General features: G+C 37.5%; 1 protein-coding gene across 1 annotated transcript in view; it reads right to left on the reverse strand.

The window, feature by feature from the left end:
• NAA15 (N-alpha-acetyltransferase 15, NatA auxiliary subunit) overlaps positions 1-17,052 on the reverse strand; it is a 25,393-nt gene extending 8,341 nt beyond the window's left edge. The window contains 14 exon segments of the mRNA XM_009648253.2: positions 2-68; positions 1,127-1,340; positions 2,918-3,046; positions 5,139-5,291; positions 5,978-6,147; positions 7,962-8,034; positions 8,446-8,552; positions 8,696-8,791; positions 9,470-9,589; positions 11,946-12,099; positions 12,270-12,404; positions 14,967-15,124; positions 15,921-16,025; positions 16,944-17,052. Coding sequence (XP_009646548.1) covers positions 2-68; positions 1,127-1,340; positions 2,918-3,046; positions 5,139-5,291; positions 5,978-6,147; positions 7,962-8,034; positions 8,446-8,552; positions 8,696-8,791; positions 9,470-9,589; positions 11,946-12,099; positions 12,270-12,404; positions 14,967-15,124; positions 15,921-16,025; positions 16,944-17,052 — 1,790 coding nt within the window.
• Between the last annotated feature and the right edge of the window lie 7,466 nt (positions 17,053-24,518).

The following is a 24,518-nucleotide window of genomic DNA, read 5'->3' on the forward strand; positions in this document are numbered from 1 at the left end:
CTGTGCCTTCTTTTGCGCTCTTCTCTGCTTATTTCGTAGCTTCTTTAGCTCCTTGTCAGACATATTTGCTGTACACATGCAAAGGGCAAAACCAGACAATGTTGATGTCTAATATTAAGTCTCAATCAGCTGTCAGATGTGATCATCTATTTTAAGCCGTATCTACTAACTAGTAATGCTGCCGTTACATTTGTAAAAGCTTATTTGCTATCGATAGGTTATCTTACATTTTACACTGCTGCTTACAATTCACAAATTCCTTTGTGAAATCGGGACAATAGGAGTTAGAACAATAGCGTAAGGTGGGACAATGCACGACTCCACAAATTCAATACTAGGAGTAGAAGTGCACACCAATACACATTGATTTATTCCCTAGGCATTACACAGCACAAGGTATGTTTAATGTAGTAATTAAATGGTCTAACAAAAATAAGATGAAAACAGTCGCACTTTGGCATAGACACTTCCAGCTTTGCTTTTAATGCCCTACAGACATCTTATATTTGATTCATATTCAGATCCTCTCTCCCCTCCTGTTAAAACACAGAGAATTAATTTAAAACATATCCGAAAGTGACTACAAGAAATTCTATTACACTTTCACTTGTCTTAATTTGAACCTGAAGCCACACAAATGAACTGAGAAATACTAAAACTTGACAAATTCCCCCTGAAGGATTCAACAGCCTCTATTCATACCATTTGAGGTGCCCCAAGCCATAATCACTTAAGTTGATTTAAACATTATTTTTACATCAGAAGCAAGATATTTAAGTTGCTACCAAGTAAAATTTTTGCATACTGATAAAATGCTTAGAAAGAGCTACCACCAAGCACACTTGCTTCAATCTGAATTCCATGTTTCCTCAGCCATTTCTTAAGACAAACATGTTTTTACTTAAGAATTACAACTGTCACTACAGAAACGATAACTGTTTTATAATAACCAAAATAAAAACATCTACTTTTATGTGCAGGCCAAGTTCCAATTTGCCTACTTTGACTTGTGGCAAAACTCTTATTTTTGGCTACTACACTTGGTAACTGTAAGAATGCTGGATCTTCATAAAATATCTACTAATTAGTGAAACTGCGTATTTAATAAATCCTGTGGGTTGAATACCTGTATCAGCCTCATGTTCTTTATTTTCATCTGTTAAGGGATTATCATGAAGTTTCAAATATATCTCTATGGCAATTCGTGCTGCTTTGAAGTAGAACGGATGTTGTCGAAGGACATCTTCTAGTTTTAACAAGTCCACATAAGACCTAAGGGTAATCTTCCTCATACAGTAAGTGTGAAAGTCAAACTGGTCATCCGTGATTTCTACAAAATGCTAACACAACATAAAATAACATTATTTAGCAAGTATTACCAATCAGATACTGACCTTAACTTTCTAATACACTCTCCCCAAATTTAGTAAAAACCTGCTGTTTGACAAATACACCCTAACTTTTAGAAACGTGAGTTAACAAAATCCTCCAAAAATAAAGTCATGGGTGGAAAGAACAGAAGGTATCTTAGGTCAGAACAAAATTCACCCATTTCACAATCTCTTAACAGTAACTACCCTCTGATAACTTGCAGTTTAAGGGACAAAGGTTCTACATTTGTTGCATTTAAACAGCACTTGAAGAATTTTTCTTTCTTTTTCAGTCAGAAGTATAATTTTGACTTCCATTAAATATTGCGTCAATGAATTCCACATTTGTATCACACATGGCGTGAGAAAGTCCTTCCTTTTCTTCAAGATTTGCTCTCCTCATTGTCACCTGATGTCCCCTTGTTTGAGAAGCAATCAAGTCATTCCCCTCTTCAACTTCTCCATGTACTTATGAGCTCATACAGCTCCGTCCTAAACTCAGTTGTTGCTTGTCAAAACTGAGCATAAAATAGTAAGCATGACAGGCTAACTGCAATCTCTTCACGTTGAAGTTACTCCATGGCACGTATCTTACTAGCACATTTTTAAGGAGGTGCGATATTCAGATGTAAATAGTATGACAGATTTATATAATGGAAGTACTGCTTCTCTAGCCACTTAATGCCCAACACTGGCCTTTTGACTGCTGCTCCACACCAGCACAGAAATTTTCCCAGCAGTCTATAATGGTTCCAGGATTTCTTACATGAATTACTGCTGCTCAGGAAAGACCTTTTACTAGTTACGCATAGGCAAAGAATTCTTCTTGTTGCTCCTTCACAGACCACACTGTTGAACATTATGTTTCATGTGCCATTTTATCATTTAGCATGGAGACAGTGCAAGTGTTGTCCTTGCACTGTTCCCTCCCTTTCTGTGATTATTTATTGATATATCAAACAACAGAAACCCTAGAGAGATGCCTTAGTAATGTCCATGATAAACTCATTTTCTTGTAAAAGCTGAATATTTGCTCCTACTCTGTCTTTATATTTCTAATAGCTTCTTTTAAACTGTAGCTTAATTATTTTTTTTAAGGAGAAGATATTACATTTTTAAATTTATTTTTTTACATTTATTCTCTCCCTCTAAAATACAGTGGCTTAACAATAACCGAGGTGACATCTTTCCTTTACTTTAAGGCTGGGCTTGTCAGCTCAGCCATATTCTTTTTGAACTTAAAGTACACATACTCTTGGTTTGTATCCAAATAGCTATTCTTATGTACTGTTCCAAAAATAAGATCATTTCTGAGTGTTCTGTTCTTTCCTGGATCTTCAAATGACTTTATAGAATCTCTTTATAATACACAGTTTATAGTGGCATTTTTGGGAGGAAATGCGATTTTATCAACTCACCAGTAGCCAACACAAAACAAAATCTCTCCTGAAGCTACATGAGGCAGCTTCTTACTGCTCAGAAACATATTAGCACAGTAAGGTTCAAGCTTATGTGTTCCAACCTAGGCAGCTTAACTAGATACGTACTCTCTCAATTTCATGGCATTTCTTAAGTGCTTCTCCGAATTTGTTCATTGCTTTGTAAGCTTGCGCACATTCTGTCTGAAACCACATGCACTGCATTTCATTCAAGTTCTCTACTGCCGAGGTTCCTTCCTAAAAACAAAAACAGCATTATAAAACAAAACCAAGTCTCATTCAATTTGTTAACTGACATTTCTTTTATCTTGTTCTAATTAAAAGCACAAATAAGGAGGCTATCAAAAGAATGCTAAATTTCAAAACTGGAGTCCTGAAAGTCAGAAATGCCAGAGTTAAGATAGACTTGCTTTGTTCATTAATAATAATAAAACAGTAATATTCCTCTGTGTTCCACTTATTGGAAGAGTCAGAAATACACAATGAATAGCCAGGTAGCGACCATTTAACTGTGACAGTTCCTCTATCTTTAGGGTAGGAGAGACATTCATTCACTGTTTTTAATACTGTGTGCACAAATAACACACTGCAGCATGAAGAAAAATGGCAGAAGAGTTCTAGCATGTGACATGACACCGACACCTGCAGGATGATTTTTTTTTTTTTTTTTTAAACTAAAACTGCCATCTGTATCATCCAGAGACCAGCTGATTGAGCTAAGTATAGTAACTGTCAGCAGTAATAGGTTATTTCTTATGTGATCAGTACTAGAAAGCAGTGGCAAAGCAAAAGAAATACTGGTAGCTTTGACACCTTCCGATTCAGAAAAGGAGATTACAGTGGTCTTTCAAATCTGGTATTTATATATACTTGCATAGATCTGTAGAACTTATGATACGCCTTTCAAGCTTAATGTCAAAGTCAGCTACTTGGGGTGGATGCAGCCATTCTGACTTTACTCTGATTTTGCAAAAACCAGGTTATTCAAGAATCAGCCAAGAGCCAAAGCTGGGAAAATGACAGATAATATTCAAATGGAAGGGTAAGGACAATGCCCCAAATGTGAGATAAAGCCAGTCTTCAAACCAGTCTGATTTAGGCAGCTAAAAATCAGAAAAATTGTTAGTTCCATTTTCATTATGCTTAATTTAGGTCTTCTTTAATTATTGTTTTTTTAATTAAGAAGCTGTAGTTGAGCACTAGACATAAGATCAAAAGGAGATGAAAAAGATTACACAGAGCAACATCATCAAATTCTATTTTTAAAGTTCAGTTTTGGGCAACTGGTATGCTTGCTTTTTTGACATCATCTTAAATCTGCTTAAGGCATCGAGAGAGGTCAATTAACTTAGATTCATGGCAATTTTGCATCAAAAACTCTACATAAAGCTACTGAGCTTACATAAAACGGAATTTCCCCTCCCTCCGTGTTTGCCTGCACACAGAGCCTCCATTCCATAAAAATCCTTCAGCTTTCCCCTTACAAAATACCCCTCTCCCTCTTCAACCTACCTTACTACAGGTTTCTCCTGCTCTTCAAGAGAGAAGAGAAAAATGGGACAACAAACAAAAAAGGATTATTTCTGCAGGTAGGTCCCACTGAGAACATGTAAATGATATTGCCAGTGTTCTGCAAGTATCATTTGCCAAATATTCTGGCAAGACTACACTGAGCTGTTCTGACTTTCGGTTGTGAAAGAATAATAGCAAAAGAAGTCAATTTAAAAAGTAACTAACCTGTGAGATCATCAAGCCTATCAGAATAGGTTATTGCAGGACAAAAACTGATGCATGAAATTAACCAATCTGCATAATGCAAACTTTTTATGCCACCTAATTGGTCATGGGTAAGCAGCTGCAAAAAAAAATAAATAAAAAAAGCAGCTTTCCTTCATTATGTTTCATGGCCTTAGGGATGAAAGCTTGTGAACAAAGAGGAAGACATCTCAGAAAGACTCTCACCTAGCAGCCACACAGTAATTTTATTCCAAGGGAAGTCAAGGATCCTATAGAATCAACCTTAAACCCAAAGACTTCTGAGATGATTATTTTTTCAAAGTAGTCATGTCTAAAACAGGCATGCTGTATTTTTCCTACCTGGCAAAAATGATCAAATCCAAGCTTTAGAGTTTTCATTTAATACTATGGAATCATGCTTAATCAAGATGAATTCAAACCCTGATACTGACTACCATTAGTGAAGCAAGCAATCATAGTTGCTCTGAAACAGAACTTATAGTAAAGGTGAGTGGAAAGCTAGCACAAAAAGTTATTCCACAAGGGATTAGGCCCACATTATTGAAAAGAGCTATAGTTAAATGCAACAAACCCTCGTAAACTTAGAACACATTTCTTCTGCTTCTTTAATGGAGTTTGCTTTCAACATATACTTTGCACATTTGGAGTTGATAAATCTGTCTGCTGTGTCCAAAGCCTGAGCCTCATCCATCCACCTTGCAGCTTCTTTAATATTTCCAGCATGCTTAAAGAGATAGAAATTCAAGTGAGATTCAGTAATTATAAACCATGCACGTTTTACCCACTCACTCTTTAATATCATTAGTTATTTTTAGACATTTTAAAATAAATAGCTTTCTTCAGGAAAGCAACAGACCTTTAAAGAAAAAAAGCAGAAAAATTACTTTCCCTCATGACAGAATTACAGGTCTTTTGGCACTAGACGTTTTTCCTGAAAATGCTTAAAGGACTTTGGATAATCCCATTCTGATACAATACCATAGTGTAGTTGAGAAATTATTTTCAAGTAGTTAAAAAAGGCGGGGTGGGGTGGGGGCAGGATAAGAACAGGTTGAAAACATTTAAAACATTAACTGAATTTATCAGTGTGGTTTTTAATATGAAAAATACAACTATAAACTGAGAATTCACATTTTGCCATATATGTGTCCTTTATTGACTTGAAAATCTTCACAGGGGCTAATTCATACGCACTAAAAAACCCAGGTAGCCAAACAATACCCTTATCTAGAAACTCACTAAAACTCACCAAGTAATTTCCCATGGATTATCCATGTGTCTTGCATAACGCAAGCTTAACATTTCCAATGGTCACGTCAAAAACATTACAGGAAAGTATATAGCATATGTAGAAGTCTTCCATCATAACAAATGAATAACCTCTGGTCACTAAGAACAAGCCAAACTTACCTTATAGATTTTTGCCTTCACAAGGAAGAGTTCTATCAAAGTGGGAGTACTTTCTATAGCAGCATTTATATATTCTAGAGCCAGGGATGGCTGTCCAATTTTATCATAATGTTGAGCCAAATAATATTGGACCCAGAGTAAAGTGGTTGGAGGTTCTTCTTTACCGTCATCTGGAGGGAGAAAAACAGAGGGAGTTGTTTTGTTCAGTTTATTAAAACAACATGCCAAAAGCAGAGTGCTATACATATAGCCACTGAAATGAATTCTAATTCTGTATCAGGCTGTCACAACAGACCTGGGAGTGTTTTCAAACACCTGGGTCCAGGTAAGTCCATTAACTTTTAAGTCTGTTTTTTGACAAGACCTGAGCATATATTGTTCCCTTCTCATACTGTGGTTTTAAGGGAAAGGAAAAGTGAGTGAGTGAGTCAGAAGGGAGTTGCATTTTGTTCCAACTAGTCCCTTAACGCAGTTTAGTGCATGATGCAGAGTTCTCATTTAAAACTGTTTTAAATGAAGGGTATAGCAAAGAGTCCTGCTAAACACAAGTGTTGCACAGTAACAATGTAAAGGATTTCAGTACATTCAGCATTTACACGTTTTCAACCCATAGACTTGAATATTTTTAAACAAAACAGGCTGTCTGTTCCAAACCCTAGCTTTAAAAAGATTTTCTGTTTCTACCTTTGGCTCATTTATCATCACTGCTCACCTAAACATATCCTAGAAAACATTCCTATACACAAGTCAGTTTTGAAAGTTGGAGGGCTCTGTTTGAAATCCAAAATACTACTGAAGTCTTAAAAGCTCATTTCACTGACTATGAAGCACAGCACCTTGCTGGGGGGGGTGGAGGGTGGGGGAAAGGAGTGTGGGAGCTCTAGTCCTGCCCAAAGGTTCTGGTTCTTCAATTTATGGTATAACTTAACTGTGAAATTATATGCATTTTTTCATTTTACGTTAGCAGAAAATTGTTTATTTGAATGAAATTTAGTATCAAATTAAATATTGAACTGAAGCAACAGTATGCCACTTCCTTAAACCAGAAAAGCACAAATGTGTTTGAAAGGTTTGGACAAATTCAAACCGGTACTGAGTGGCTATATTGTAGCCTGTAGCATTAAATTAAAGGAAAAAGTAGAACAGGAAACTTAGATGAGAATTTCATAATGAAGTATTGCATTAATGTTTCTGCAAAGCAGGAAAATAACTGGTTATAACCTCAATAAAAATGTCTGTAGTGATTAGGATTATCCTGCAAAGTTTTAACATACATTGTCATTCATGCTATCTTGATTCTTACACTATTATAACCCATCTACCAAAATTTCAAGACTATCCTCTGTTGATATTCTATGCAGAAAAGTTTGTGACATAGAATCTTCAAGAAAAAAGTGGTTGGGCAAATGACTAAGAAGCCATCATGAAGCTACCAGAGAGGAATCTATGAAGGCTGGATTCAAGAGATGTAGAACCATACCCCACGACAAAACGGTTGTCAGTCAAAACCTGGAAAATGTTTTTTAACTCTCAAATGAAACCCTTAGGAACACAAAACCCAGCCCCCACCAAAATGTCCAACATGCCCCCCTCCCACCCTGAAGATTGTGCTATCAGTAGCTATTCCTTTCCATTTTACATTTCTGCAATTAAGGATTTAACATAGCTTTCAAATTTCACTTTCCTGGACAATGATAAAAATCCAAGCCTTGAAAATAAAATACTTGAACTCAAAACCACAGAGAGATGATCAACTTTGTTGATCCAACACAACTTTTAGAACAAGTGACTAGATTTTGAATACAGACTTTGTATTTGACAGCTTAAACCCATTCTAAGGATGGTTATGGTTTTGTGTTGAGGGGGGGCAGAGAGGGGGAGGGAACAGAAAAAACAACATCACCTCTATTTCTTTACTTCCCACTGATTCCCTGCCTCTGAATGGTCACATACTTCCGTGAAGTATGCCAGTCTTAGCACTCACCATTTGGGTTAAATAACCTGCAGCTTCTTAGAGAGGTTTCATAACCTATCACGAGCTCTTCTATGATTGCCACCTACACATGCAAGACAAGACAAAAAAAAAAATCTGTGGGCAAGATGGCATTTTATTTCAACTTGAACTACTTTGTGTTACCCAAACTAGTTATTTTTGGTAAGAAAAATCTGTAATATCCTGAATTCCAATACATATGGGAATGCACTCAATCTCACATATCTAACAAATTAAGACCAAGCCTCCCTTGGTTAACACTTATGCAGCTTATAACCGAGTAGACCTTAGGTTTCTATATTTACCAACTTGGCACAAGGCTACGTATGCTTCTACTTGATTTCTTCTAGATATACTAGGCAATAATATACAACAGTGCTGATGGAGTGAGCATTGAAGAAAAAAGTTTCTTCATCTTTTTAACATGTCACAATTATAAAGTAGGTCATGTAAAAAGTGGGGGAGAAAAACCTACCTTCTCCTTGTCTTTATATAATGACCTCAAAGTATTGAAGACTGGTGGGCAACCTTTGCTGAAATTCATCCTTAGAAACTTGTCCAGACATTCCTTAAACTTTTCACCTTGAGAGGAAAAAGACCTGTTGATTTTGTTTTACCACACATTACTTGTCAATTGCAGACTGTTTATGCTGTTAAAACATTAGTATCTAATCTTACTAGTATCTAAGTGTTGATCACTACCTGCTCAGCAAAAAGGCACTTACCTGACAAAAAGTTTAACGGTAATCTTCTTGGAACAAGTCCCCTTGGGTATTTAGTCCAGGCCTCTTCATAGATCTTTAGCCTCTCCATCATATTAGCTGGAATAGAATTTTACAGTTTACTTTTTCCTTCCTTTTTGGCAAGAAGGGAAGAGGGGGCAGGGAGTGATTTGTATCTGGTTAAAAAAAAGATCAGAATATATAGCAACTAATGGCTATATACTTCCTAAAGTACACTAATTTCCATTTCTTTCTTTTTAAAATTGCTGTACTAAATGGTTTTGGGTATTCAGTATCTGTAAATTCCTCTTCCACCAGTGGAAGACTAGCTGCTTATCTCTCATCTTAATCCCTCATTTTCTGCTAAAATGTTGAACAAAAGAAATCATTCAGGAGAATCATGCCTGTTTTTCCAAAACCTGTATTACCTACAACGTAAGATTAAGATAACAGAGACAGTTCAAAGAAAAATTCTAAATCAAAACTGTCTTCACAGAAATAATTCCCTTCTTTCAACCATGCACAAAATTACTGCATTTTTTTCATGTTTTGGTTTTAAATAAGACATGGTAACAACAATACAAGAAATACTTCCAGCCTTTCTTAAAAACAAACCCGCTATGATGGCATGTACATGCTATGACTAAAAAGCAAAATTTAAATGGGGACATTTTAAAACAATAGTTTTATTACTTAAAGCGATACACATTTTTGATAAATATATAAATTCCAAACGTGCAGGAACAGCTTATTTACTACAACATATCAAATCATTACCTGGTTTAAGTGCCTTTTCTAGGCCTTTGTAGTAGGCCCAGTTTTCAGGATTTCTTTCTTGCAGTCCTTTGTAGACTTCAACCGCTTCTTCAAGTCTGCCAAGCTGAAGCAGAAGTTCTCCTGTGTGAGATCCAAGAAGTTTTAAATTAAGGTAACAAGATACTGAAGCAGTGTAATATTAAACACTCTACAGTAAAAGATTAGATAATCCTTAACCCCATGTAGATTCTAATTTCTTAGAAAAAATGATCACAGAGGCATCACAAACTAGCTGACAAATATGGTTTTACTTTGACAATGGTGCAATTACAGTAAGATTCTACAACTTGGACAGTAACTCTTGAAACTTACTTGAAAATTTAATGTTAAAAGCAAGATGCACATGTTTTTTTTTTCTCACTGAAGTGACTGGTTACTTTAAGCGCAGGTTTTACTACAGAAGGCAATTAAAAGCAGTACACAGTATTTCATGTACATAGCATCTTGAATATCAAATTGTAATTGCAGATCTGCAAATGAAAGAATGGTTCTTCAGTCTGGTATTTAGTAAAACTAACTTCAATGTTTTAAATCAGGTCATTGATCTGATTAATGAATTCTCAAGGTTCTGCAAGAAAATTTCCTCTTAATAAATCAATACAAGATACAACTGTTAAAAGTAAAGTCTAAATCTAACAACTGTATAGAGCACTTTTGCTGATGCTGGAGTTAGAAGAAAAGTCAATTTCCCATTTCACAATGGGAAGCTGTATGTTACAAAGCTTTGCTATTGGCAAATGTTAGGCACTAAAAGATTACACACCAGAGGTGATATGGTGTCATTCTAGATTAAGGCAAAATTTTCTCATCTGGTTTCAAGAGGAAAATGCGAGTCAGCTCTACCTCTCTTCCTCCTTATGTCATGCAACTGACATGTAATTTTGTCAAGAGATGCTGCTTCCCACAGATAGGGTAACTTGAGGACTACACACAGTATCTAATGCCAGGGGAAACATCAATACTTCCCTCGCTGAGAATGACAGAATCTGGAAAATAAACCTAAATTCTTTCCCTGAGGTGAAAGTTGTAACTTTTATCTAATGGTGGCAAACGCCAATACTGTTTTCAGTGTTTCTCAGCTGTACTTCATCCACAATGGCTTTTGCACACGCACTTAAAATTCACAGACAACACTCATTTATTAGCAGGTTTTTCTGCAGTACACCCCGCAGCTAAGCTAGACATCACGACACAACAGAAGCTGTGCCCCAAAAAATTAATCAGTTGTACCCTGTTGAAAGTGCACAGACTGCAAAGAGTGTTTTTGTCCTTTTGTCTGGTAACTTGCTAGAAGGTTGTATTGTGTGTTTTGTTTTGGTGAGGGTTTTGTGTGTGTTGTCCTATTTGAAAATCCTATTTCAGTACTACCAGCCTCAGACCTTCAACAGAAACTTAAGAGCACACAGTATATCAAAGTACCTTTCAGATAAATCATGAAAAGACACCCCTAAAACCCAAACTCCCACTACTACGTCTGTAAAACAGTCTGTGATAGTGTAATCCCTACATCCATTTCCATTTGTATACAAACCAAGTAACGTATTTAGCAACAGTGGAGAGTCACCTGCAATCATTTTCCTTGAGGAAGTACAACATGCCTTCCATAATACTGTCACTACTCAATTCCTAGGTTCTTTTTGCAAGACAGTGAGATTACAGTTAGCAGGAATAGGGAACTTGCTACAACATCTACAAGTATGATATTAGAGAGTAAAAAGATTTCTTCTCTTTGCTTCAAGCAATCATCCAAACAGATTCCAGCGTGGGCCAAGAGCAAACAGTACCTTCAACAGATTGGAAGGTTCACAGAAGGACTGTACAAGCATCAAGCAGAAGAGGAACAAAGCATGCTTTGAAAAAGTGCACCTGTTAATAGAGCTGTAAGAATGAACTTCCATCACTCTGCAATTCCAGCTATGGAATATAAGACACAGTATTATATTGCTCTGTTATAATATTATGCACTAGGATTACAATAATACGATAACAGAAGCCTACGTTGCGTTGCTCAGCTAAAGGAGCTATTTCCATACTCCGCAAGAGTGGCTGAGTATAATTAAAAGCCTTCTACTTTGCCAAAGATGATTCTGCCCTTTCAGCAAGTGGTCTCCCTGTCAGGACCACTATCAAAGCCGTAATAGCACAGGTCTGAGCACACTACCCAAGCAGCATTTCAGGACATCAATTCAGGATCTGAAACACCCATCAGCTCACAAGTTTCAGAGCAGGAAGTTTGTACTCTATTGATGGCTTATTAACCTGGGAGAAGAGTATGATATGCACCAAACAGCAGCAAGGCAAGCAGTCCTTTACCTGCTGCAGAAAAAATTAATCCAAAACCAAATCAAAGATGAAGTTCCAAAAGATGGGGAAAGCTGACAGTACAGGCATTCCATTGTATACTATGCGTTTACATGTACCTTCAAAAACTAATTACCTTTCGTTTCTTCAACAGCCAGTTTATCACAGATCTGCTTTTCGTAGGTACATAGATGCTCCAAGGCTTCTTTATATAGCCCTGCCTCACGGAGGACTTGATTTTGATACAGCAGCAGTTCGCTGTACTCATAGTCTACTTTATCAGGCGATGTCTACATAGGAAAGCAAGACACATGAGAAAGTTCAGCCTTCTAGAATGCATTTGGGAATTCATGCATTTGACTAAAGAAACTGCATAAAGTTTTCGCATCATGAAAGGAAGCAGTGTTTTATTTTTAGCTTAAGCAGCAATCCAGACAGGAATTTCATGTTTTCCTCTTACCTGCTGTGTCTTCCTAAATTCCTCTAAAATTTTTGCTGCCATTTCATAGTCTTCCAGCAGATGGTAAGCAATAGCATAACCAATCCATGATGCTCGCTGCGCAGGTCGGAGCTGAAGCAACTGGTATCTTGTTTCCTGCAAGAAAGTAGCTACTAATTTTCCTGACTTTATTCTGATGCTCTGTAGAATCCATTATGCAATACTCCCGTCTTCAGTATTCTAATATTTAAGGGATGTCATTAAAAATTATGTTTTCTACATGCAAATGCATTTTTTTAACAAAAAGAAAGAATAAACTTTAAAACACTACAATGGTCTTGACTGATTGAACCCTCCCTCCCCCAAATAACACATCATGTCCAATTGAATACGGATGAATCAGACTAACTTTGTTAACATGACAGAGATGCTTGTCCTGTCTTACCACTTACGAACAGAATACAATTAAGGATACTTTGGTTTGAGACGTGGGAACATTTACTATACACTGGTGTTTCAAATTCACCTTGGAAGTACATATGTATTAAATCATTACAAGTGTTGTTAGGCAAAATAGGTCACGCAAGTGCATCCCTGTTCTTTGGCAAGAAGATAATTACAGTTGGAAGATGCAACAGATTTGCTCAGTAACATGCTGTTTTAATCTGAGGGAAAAGTTATTACTTGTTTTATTACAGACTCCTGAAAGGTGTCTTCAAGTAATTTAAAATAAAGGAAAAAAGTTACTACCTACTAAAAAAAGCCCAAACAGTCAGAAGTAGGGGTCAACAAAAGAACTAAAACTAGTTACAGCAGCTTGATTAGAATGAAGATTAGTCAAAATGTTGTAACGTAGGAGAGGGTGGAAGTTAAAGTGAAGGGGAAAAAAAAAACAACCCACAAACTTATTCCCAGTTTTGAGAGTAAATTCATTCTTCGGGAACTAGCATATGATCAGTCATGAATTACTGGCTTCTAAGCATGTTAACATTTAATCCTTAATGAATTCTATAATGACTGTTCCTTATACGTTTAGCAATTACGCATCTGTATTCACATTTATCCAGAGGCCAAAAGAACGTACACTTGCAAGTGGATTTTGGCACCTATGCTAAAGTTTGGCTATCTTGTCTCAGCAAGAGAGGAGTCAAATTTCTAAATTACTAACATGAAAATAACAGTGATTAAGAAATGTCCTAACTTGGGAATAAGTTCACTGAGGACCTGTGTTAGCTGATGGTTCCACACGGTTCCAAGAACAAAACTTGTTCTTAGCATACTAACAAACATTACCCCAATTTGAAAAGGAAATAATCTATGAAGAGACCAACTAATGTGTTTTAGCAACCACAACTTTAAAGGCTCAAGGAAAACCTGAAAAGATGAAAACCTGACATAAAATACTATCCAAAGTCTCTCAGGTAAAGATCTCACAATTTATTTTTTTTTTTTGCAAAGGAATACCTTATTACACCAGTTTATATCAGCTGAAAAACAGACTTCTAGGCACACAAATGTAATTTAGGAGGTACCAAGGTCGGGGTTTTTTTTCCCCAATTAATTAAGGTTTGCATTATAAATTGCATTATAAATATTTAGGATGACCATTGTCATCTTTCCCTGGATGGCACAGTAAGAAACAAACAGATCTTCCATAGTCATTGTTCTGTCTAATCCTGAGCAAGCTGTACATTGACCATGGGCAGCGACTACAACCTAGCCTGAACCACATAAACATCTCTGCAATATGCATACTCAGCAGAACCTGCTACTTTTTAAGAAATGAGAGTATTGGCAAGCTAGACATCAGCTTGCAATTCAAGAAAACAGGAACCCAACTACATCAGGAGTAGCATTTGTAAAGAAGACAATAGAAAGGTTGTATTCCTCTCTACAGAAGTACCACAGCTGTGACACTACAACCTTGCAATGGTTGGTTAGCATGAAACATGTCACATGGCAAATACAGACAACTGACGAAGGCAGCAAGTAACAGGGTGTTGCAGTAACAGTCAGGAAGAGGGTTCCAATTTAAGTTACCAAATGCATTCAGCTTTACTACAGAATAAACAGTAGAAGAAAAAAAAATAGTAAACTAAACATCTTGAGTATTAAATCAAGAAAGGAGAGGAACATTCAAGAGTCCTGATCCACAGTCTTACAGCTCACAGAAAAGGTAAAGAAGTCTTTGGACCCAAAGGAGCTGTCAGTAATGCCCAGGTTGGCTGGGAAGCAAAATATGGTGTTTCATGCAGCATACTGCTTGCTTTGTATTGTTATCCACTGCCAAGGCAAAACTCGTGGCCACCGATTTAAAGAAGTAGGGGTATATGGTAAAAAGTTATTAAAAAAATAGAAACTCCTTTGCCTGAATAACAGTCATCTGAACAAACTGCTTTTTAACAGCAGGAATCCTTCCAAGAAAATAATAAAAAGACCAGGGATTGTTGACAGCTGGATTATACAGCATTAAAAAGAGTAAGAGCAAACAATTCTGCACGGAGCTGAGAAATAATCATTTAATATGCTATTAAATCCATATACTTTATAGAAATTGCTCAGTAGCACGTCTACTTTTACTTTCATGAAGTATGGAGTAGCACACAGTTTTAACACTCTAGATCTAATACTGTATCTTTTTTTTAAAGCGTCATTAAACAAGTGGCCACCTTTGCTGGTTTCCTAGAAGTTGATAATAAATGCAGTATGTGTACTTACCCTGTAACCCTCAAGATCCCTCATTTGAATCTGCAGCAGAGAAAGATCTCTCAAGATTTGAAGATTGTCTTTGTCCCATTTCAGTGCATTTCTATAGCATTTGATAGCTTCGTCATACTTCTTGTCTGACCTCTGAAGAAGGCCATAGACATGCCAACCTAGAACACTCTGTTAAGGATTCTACTAAATTTGAGCAGGGAGAAAACAGATTCAACAAGTCAGTGACAGAACAGTTGGTAAAAAGCTCTTAAGCCATTTTATAAGCAGACAGTAATGTTATTATATTGTTATATATATATATATAATGTTATAAAATTACAATTCTTTTTCTCAGCTGTACAAAGAAACTGCTTGCAAACTGAAGACAGAGAACTGTTTGCCAGTTACATGTATAGGGTGCATATAACATGCTGTAAACTGTGCTTTTCACGTACAAGGGGAGGAAATCAAGTAATAGGATCTCTGAAAAGACTATCAGGCTTACTCAAACACATTTTTGAGTAAGGGCTTATATTAGACAACTGAAGTGCTTGCACTTCCTGCATGCTAAGTGTATGACAAGTTCTTATCAATGTAATGGCAACTACTAATGTTTTTTAAGCAAACCACATGCTTAAATGCCTAGTTCAGCCCACCACAAGTTTAGAGCCGCGGCTTAATGATAAAAAAACCCCAAACCATACATTCCAAGCCAGAATAATATCTGAGCTAACTGTGACTGCAAGGATAGCTGCAAAGCATCTGAGCTAACTGACTGCAAGGACAGTTGCAAAGCATCTGCCCTTTGAATAGTTTAGACAAAATACTCTTATGTATTGGAAACAAAATTTAAAACTCTGAACTTCAGTTTGAAGCCTAACGGTACTGGCTTTTGTTCCAATTCTGTAAATCAAGTAGTTGTAGAAAATAAACCTTTTCTATTCATAAGCGAAAGTCCTGTTTCAAAAAGGATACAGACATGACTCTTCAAGTCATTCCTTAGGCCTCTACGCACAAGTTCATAAGCTTCCTCTTTCTTCCCTAGACAGTTTAATGTTAGTCCTTTCATTGCCAAGGTTTCTAAAAAAAAAAAGAAAAAAAAAAAAAAAGAAATTAAGTAAGTATCAGTTACTCATCTTCATTGATTTTTAAGCCTAATATAGCAACTCTAAATATAATAGAAATGCAAATTTAGACTCACTTAGCAGCATCAAGATTTTGCGTTCTTTTTTCACATGGAAAGCTATACTGGCAGATTATTCACCTACGTGTATCATACATGACAATAAACTTTATACATTATTTTCACCAAAATGTGAAGCAGCATTTTATTTTAAATACCTTTTTAAAATCTGTCTGCTCTACAAACATTTTGAAGAGAGGTTTGGGGGTTTTTTTACTGTAACGGAGCATGGTAACTACTCAAGTATTTATTCACAACACTAAGACTTCCACACATCTACCCATGCCAAACTAGTTGGCAAAGAAAAAAACCAAAACATTTCTGGACACTGGAAAGAAACTCTCAACTCAGTAGTAAGAACAGACTGAAAATACAGCAAAGGACGACTGCTTTTACAGTAAGACTATTCCTTCAGAGTAAGTAGCAAACCTCAGAGCTGACAGACATACAGTGCTGAACAATATTCAGTCTCTTCTTTTTGTCTTGCACTTCTACATGAGTGAATAACAATTTCCCCTGAAAAGCGATTTGAGCAATGCATACTTGTATTAAGAAACTTGTACCATGCTATAATGAATATTAGACTTGCAGCATAAAGATAAAGAACAGCAAGCTATGACTACTAACTACCGGTAAGACCAGTCTTTAAAATCACAAATCTTACCAACAGTAAGTGCTTAACATGGTGCAGGCTTCTGGACACACTGCTTTATGGGCAAAAGGCTAAGTGCTATAAATATTTATAAAACTTACAAATTATTACTCTGTTCTAAAGTACAGGGAAAAAAGAGAGCACGTGCCATTTGAAAACTTACCTCCATGTTCTGCAAACTTTGGGTTTGAAAGGATCTGTTTACAGAACTTCAGCCCATTTCTATACTGCTTATGTTCATAACACCTCTGTTGAAGAAGAACAGAGTACATTTATTAAAAAAATTTAGAGTGAAAGTATTTCTGCACCCCCAAAATCCAGCATCAGTGCAGCTAGGGCTTTTAGAAAATATACTAATATTTTAATGAACTGTTTAATGAGCCTCCTGTGATTAAAAATTCTTTCCATCACCAGAAAAAAAAAAAGTGTATGTTAGTAAGAACACAAATTTAAATGTATAACTGAAGATACATTATCATACAGCAATTTCTTAGATAAGATACCACAGGAAGCGCAAGGGCCTACAGAGATTCAACCTTCCTTTAACATAAAAGCAACCCTTGTGTCATAACCTATCTTGGTCAGCATTCAACTTGCTTTGGCTCAATTATCTTTCACAGAAACACCGCGAGACAACCTCCAACAACCATACAGGCGGGAAAGAAAATTAAATTGTTGGAACTTGGCTTAAACTATCTCCGAAAGCAACCTCTTATGTTCAGTTTGAATACCACATATATCTCTCTTACATACACACTTTCAAAACAGGTATGCACTAACATTATCTTGCCATACTGCAAATTAAAACTTCCCTCTGCAGTTTTATTAAATCCAACTCTAATCATTTGCTTGTGTATGCATTTTATTTCATTATGCAAGGCGACTGCAATGCAAAGTGGCACATAGCATGAACTTTTGAAACCAGTTTTAGTATTTTACTTCTGTCAATCCAGTCCCTGTGCTAATCTTTAAATAGAAGCCAAAGGAAGAAGTAATGTTGTAAACACCGATTCATATGCTTCAAGTCACTTAAGCAAATGCTAAGGATTTCTTATGTTTCATTTTACTCTAATACCAATGCCTCGACTTGCGTATAACAGCAAAGAAACACACGTTGCTGGAGCACAGACCCAATCCGACGGCAGCTAGGAAGTCATTCATAACAGGATCTCACTGACTCTAGTTGACCAGTTCTGGTGGCAGGATGGCTGACAGGAGTGTAAAACTGATTAACAGCTGACAGTTTTCAAGTCATGCTAAATAAGTGGTTGTTCAGGATTCCACCTTTCTTCCATCTGCTCCAAATTAATCATGCAAGAGCATTCATAAGCATGTATGGACACCATTTGTCCTCTAAGCACTCTTATCAAAAAAAGTTGAGAGGCAGACCTAACAGGTCTTCCCATGAAGCAGAAAGTTCTAAAAATAAAAAAAAACTTAAAAAGTTACATGAATGTTATGGAAATGCTTAAAAAAGAAAATGGCATCTCTGCTTTACGTTGTTTTTACGTCACAAAAGGTGTTTTTTCCAGTTTTCTCTTCCAAAGCACAGATGGAAACACCAACAACAAACTTCAAAGGTGTAAAAACCTGGTATACCACTAAATGGATGTATTATCTTCTAGGTACTGAAGTCTGAAATACCAAGGCTGAAGACCAAGCAGCATCACCAACCAAGAATCTTGCTCCCCATATCCTGTCGCTACCCTCTGGAGAAAGGGAATCATGGGAAAGGAAAGGGGAGGAAGAAGAAGATGCTCAGAGAGAGCATCCAAAGCAAGATGGACTCAAAGAGGACTGTATCAACAAAAGAATGCTAGAATGGTTTGGATTGGAAGGCACCTTCAAAGATCATCTAGTACAACGCCCCTGCCATGGGCTGCGACATCTTTTACTACATCAGATTGCTCAAAGCCTTGTCAACCTTGACTTTCAACACTTCCAACAGACAACTCCCTCAATCACCAAGGACAGGAAAAGTTAGCAGGGCAACCACCTAGCAAAGGAAGATTAAGGGTTAGGTGAGAGGAAATCTGTATAGGAGTTTGGGGGTTTTGTTTGGGTTTTTTTTGGTTGGTGGTGTTGTTTTTGTTTTTTTTTAAACTTGACTGGTTATTATTTACACTTTTTAGTCATTACCTGCTTTCAAGTAGCTGGCTGAGTCACTTTCATCGCTGGTCAGAGCTGACAGAGAGCTTACAGGTAACAACACAATAGGATCAAGTTTGTTGGTTTTTTTTTTTTAATTGAAATCATCAGTCATAAAAGTTACCGCCCAGGCCTCCTCCCTGAAAGCAGAACTGCCATTTGCTCCCACCTAGGTAGGTGTGAAAGCAGCAAAACCTGTCGCAAAAGTGCTGCAGCCACAGGAACTTAAGAATGTGTCTCCAGTGCAACTGAGGCACTGTCACAAGCAGAGGGGGTACTTTGGGGTTTTGCAATTTGCCTTTAAGTACAGCTGCTCAAATGTTGGCTATGAACATGAAATCTTATCTCTAAACAGTTCCATTTTACATACTCTAACAACCAGTCTTTCACCTTGAAGTTTAAGGAGAGTCAGCCAAGATGGTACATATGCTAGAGACATGAAATATTTGCACATAGATTTTTCTCAGAGTAATACAGAACTTACGATGCAAGGTACTTTATAACAGAGTAAACTCACTGAGAATTGTAACAAATTCTCCCTTTAGGCTTGCAGGAAGGAAAAATGTACAAGTTTATATCCACTTATGCCTACTGAAAGTTTCCCATCAACCCAGAGAACACTGGGTAGGACCAATAAATTATCAGGAACTGATCATATACTTGTATCACCTGAAGTACCAAATGAAGAACTAGCCATAGCTGAGTATATCCCCCAGCAAAGTATCATAGGTCTCCATTTTCAGGTGTTTCTAGGTCAAGACAAGTTTGAGTGATTTCCTACATACAATTTTGCCTACCTTTTAGGTTAAGACTTTGAGCTTTTATTCTGTTAACAAACATTTCAAATTGTGTCATTTTATGAATTTCCTTATTCTATGTATGTATTCTATGTACACATTCTACGTTGTCAACGGTGGGAAGGAAGGGAACAAAAGAAATCAAGGTCATGTTTCATCCTTCAGAAAAGAAGACTGTTTCAAAGGGGTCCAACAGCATCACTGAGATTCCATTACTTGAAGCCATGCATATACTTACCTCCTTCTCTGAAGAGATTATGGACTAACAAGCTTAAATAAAATTGTGAATAAAAGAGAAGGAAGTCAGGAATGCAGTATATGCCACCATGGCTCATACAAACCTTGGTGAATCTATGGCTTCAAGGAACAGGAACATGAAAGAAAAATCTTTTAAGAAAAAGGAGACAGTAAATATTGAAAAGGGGAAAGGAAGAACAAAAAGAATAACACAAGGAAAGATGAGCGTGAGTAATACACAGCCTGGGAGAGAAAATCCTTAAGGGAGTCAGTAAGAGGAGAAAAAAGAACCAGTAATAATAATAATAAAAAAAGATAATTAAAAGGTCTTCATCTGGGTAGTTTGTTTCATCCCAGATGAACAGTTTGTAGCAGTCATTCCCAGGCCTCCAATCCTTACTTTGGGACAGCTGTTCCGCAGAAGCAACACACTTCTCTGTTCCAAAGATCACTAAAAGAGCACAGTTGCCTCCTCTTAAGTTAAACCCCTGCGCACACACACGTCCAAAGCCAGCGGTCAGAGCCTGCCTGCGCCGCTTGACAGCAGAGCGCTCCAGCCATGGCTTGTGACATCATGCAATGAGGAAACATAAAAGCTGAACTCCTAAAGAGTAAGGTTAAGGCTAATGCTTTAAAAGAGAAGAACCCGACTCTCCATCAGCACTGAATCTCTACTACACATTTGCTGCCCTTCAAGGCTTTTCCTTTAATAAGTTACCAGATGTTTTAAGGTATCTAACAAGCTTTTCTATACATGCTGTGGCCAGGATTACATCCTCCTCCAAACTCACCAAGATTCTTTTTATACCCTTTAACTCATTTTCTATATTTATAGCAAGGAAATAGCACCTGCTTTAATACAATTCTACAAAGAATTAGTAAGATGAGGCAGAGTATGGCTCCTTCAAAATCACGCAAGACCATAGCAGGTAGGAGAGAACTTGCATTTGCTCTGCTCCCCCACCACCAAGTATTTATTCAGTGGATGAAAAGCATGGCTATTACTAGACAGAGACCGACAGTGAAACTATAAGGAACAGAGCTAACCCATATTCTCTAGAATCCCAAGTCTGAGGTGGAAGGAGGGCTCATCATCTGGTGTTCAGATCCCTAAACGTATCGGGGCATCTGTGCAGCATCAGTCTTTGGCCAGCAGGCATCTTATACATACGCAGGCTCAGCATGCCAAGTGTGAATGAATTCCTCTGCATTTCTTCCTTGATGGCTGCCATACAGAAAGGTGGAAAGATTTCACCATTTCCAGCGTAACTACATCTAGATAGCTAACTGCCAGATGGAGTTTGCTTCCACCTCGCCCCAGTTTTCCAGTTTTGAATCTTCCCTCTCTAGTGAACCTACTTTCTAAACCTTGTTATCAAACCTACAGCTAGCGAGTCAGACTGACTTGGAATCTTAAGGAACTACTCCGGTCACCCACAGGGCTATACACAAGGGGCATGCTACTGATTATAGTTGCACTCCTAAGGCCTGCTGACAATAGCACAGAGATGACTTTCATCCAAACTTCATTCAGCATTGTTTTCTTTATGTATTGTATAAACAAATACATTTTCACAAGTGTGTTTTAGAAATTTTACAGCTGTAAGCTTGAACTGTATAGAAGTAGGCCAATTGCTTGCTACCTGTAAACAGGCAGCACATTTTTACCTCTGACATATTAATTCCCTCTCAAAATAGACATTTTAATGGTCAAGCACATATGTTTCCAACTAAAAAGCAAGGATAACAGTCAACTGCAGCATATTGACATGCAGGTATGTAGCTCAGCATCAGATGCACAGCACATGGCAGACCAGATTCTGCCATTACGCATGAAATACTTTGCACATATTCACTTTCAGAAGAGCAAATCTTTATCACAAAGCAGTCTTCATGTCCTGCAAGCATTTAATAACTGAAGTAAATAATATAAGAGCCATCCCACCTTAAATTTGCTATTTGTAAGACATTTTATAATCACTACACCGCAGATTAAGGTGTCCTACATGTTCAGTAACATCAATAGTGAACAACAGCTCTAGCTTGGTATAATGCCAGGAGTTACCATGGGTCTTGCTAGAAGCTTCATAGCACAGTGAACCTACCCTGCCACCAGGTAGGACTCAACCTAAGCAAAGAATCACTTAGATCAAAACACAGAAGGCAGAAAACCGCCTTTCTAGCAGGGGCGCTTGGGAGGATGTGTATGTCCAATCTAGCTGATTCAAGAGTGTTTTAAAACCACTTTGCAGTAGTAAAAAAAGTCTCACGAGAGTCCATCCCAGCTGATTAAACAGGTGAGAAGCAGACCCCAAAGTGTCTCATGAGCAAGCTGAAGATAGCCATAGGAGAACAACATAAAGGAGAAGTTGCCTTTTGTCATCTTACCTGGAAGAGTAAAAAATTAAGAGGTTTTTCCTCAAGAAAAAGTACCAAAGCAAAGAAGGTACCATTTGCTCCCCAACCACACAAAGGGGAGCACTGGGGTGTTACAGACTGCTTTCTTTCTATTCTTACTTGGACCAGCACAGCTGGTTATAAGAAAGAGTAGGGTGAGAGTAAAAAGGATATAGCAGATCCAAGCGTGTGGGATGGGATCACATTCCAATCGTTATGCCCTTTGAACTAGAATGGTAATAAAACAATAGTGTGCAATTTCTATTAAAAAGACAGACTTTTGCAAAAAACAGTATGAAGAACCTTTAGCTGTTTTATCTTCTAAGATTACATATTTTTCCAGGTCACAATTTTAACTCCAATATAATGCTGATTTTTTGTAAACTCCAATATCTACAAATTAAAATTACACCAAATGCAAACTCGAGTACTTTAAAACAGACAAACAAAAACCAAAACCATCACCAAAACCCCCATAGGAAATCACTTCTCACCGATGGTAACTCTGTTAAAGCAAGCATCCTAATTTAGTCGATGCTATGATGGACTAGCCAAAGAACATAATTTTCATCACCAAATGAGTATCAAAATCGGATTCAGTCCCCCAAGACAATGGAGATGCAAGCTTAACTTCTCATCACTATTCCACTGTAGTCAGCCTCTCTTCCTCAGCAGGTGACACAGCCTGTGTCATCATAAGGAGCAGTATGTTGCAGACTAGTCCCCATCACATACAAGAGTTACCAGATAGGACAACTGATCTGCACATGGGCACAGGTAAATTTTTTTACTCATGTCTGGAAGTCCCCAGGAGAAAGTACAACGGAGAACAGGCTGCTTTGCCAGAACAATTCAGGGATTCGACACTGCTATCCTCTTCCCTGAGGAACTTCTTTTCAACTACAACAACGTGCTTAGAGGTCTCGCAGCTTTTCCCAGCAGCAGCCATGAACACATACACTTGCGGCATCACATAGCACTGTCGGCAACTAGAATGCCGCAAGACCTTTGGTAGCAGAAAGTGTTAGCATGCTTGGCCTTAGCATTAGCTAAGGTGTGCACTTACAATGCACGATATGCATAGCTGCCACTCAGATGCTATTTCTTCCAGCACAGTCCAGATGCAGCAACTAAAAAGATAGTAAGTCCAGGCGCTGCACCGCTCAAGGCTGTTTTCCAACACAGTTACTCTCTCTACAGCTAGACTAGATCAGGTCAAGTCACTAAGGTACACTAATTCAAGCTAAATGTAGTAAAGAAGATTCTGAAAGCTGGAAGCATTAGGAGCAACTACTCACCATGAATTAGTGCGTCTTTTGAGCACTAACCATATCAAACAGCTCAACAGCTCTAGGCAAAAGCTTCTAACACATGAACTCAGTTTCATGACAAATAAAAGATGTATAAACCCAAGGACTGAAAAACAACCCACACAAACCTTACAGATACGTTAATGCTGAAAAACTCTGGGGTAAACTTGCATAATTTTTTGCCGTCAAGTTGAAACCAATCATCTTCTTCCATTGCTCTGCGGTGTTAATGAACGGAACTGTTCTGTATAAGAAACAGCTTCAGCAATTGCCTAATTTAAGGGACTAGGAAATGCTCCTCCTGCACAGCCTGCCTTACTTTTTGGAAGTGAACCATACGTTCATAACTAGCGTTGCTTGGTAGAATACAACCGGAGGAACAGAACAAGTTCAAACTGAAATTAGTTAGGAAGAAGGTAAGAAATATGTTTACCTTTTCATTTAATACTGAGGCAAGGAAAAAATCTATGCTATGTCTATGCTTTTGAATTGTCCCCATTCCTGCATTTGACAAAATCCAGCTGGAAACAGCTGCTGACAAATAGTTACAGCTCTTCTAGAAGTAAAACTAGAAATCCTCATTCACTGAAGCAAGACTCTTGCTGAAAAATCCATTATTCAACACCAGTTCTGTTGGCCACTACTTGCTTACTTTAATCTAAATGGGAGAATTACCATGAATTTGGCCATGTCAACTAAGATCAGCTGACTGCTGTCCATTACCGTGGAACCCCTATGTTGAGGCTTCACCTCTGAATTTAGCATCAAACTGACTGCACTTCCCAAAAGATCCAGTACAGATAGGGTATATTTGTTTTTTAACGATCATCTGAAACAGCTAAGTAAATC

This window comes from Egretta garzetta, unplaced genomic scaffold (genome assembly GCF_000687185.1).
Source record: "Egretta garzetta isolate BGI_Z169 unplaced genomic scaffold, ASM68718v1 scaffold751, whole genome shotgun sequence".
Lineage (NCBI taxonomy): Eukaryota > Metazoa > Chordata > Aves > Pelecaniformes > Ardeidae > Egretta > Egretta garzetta.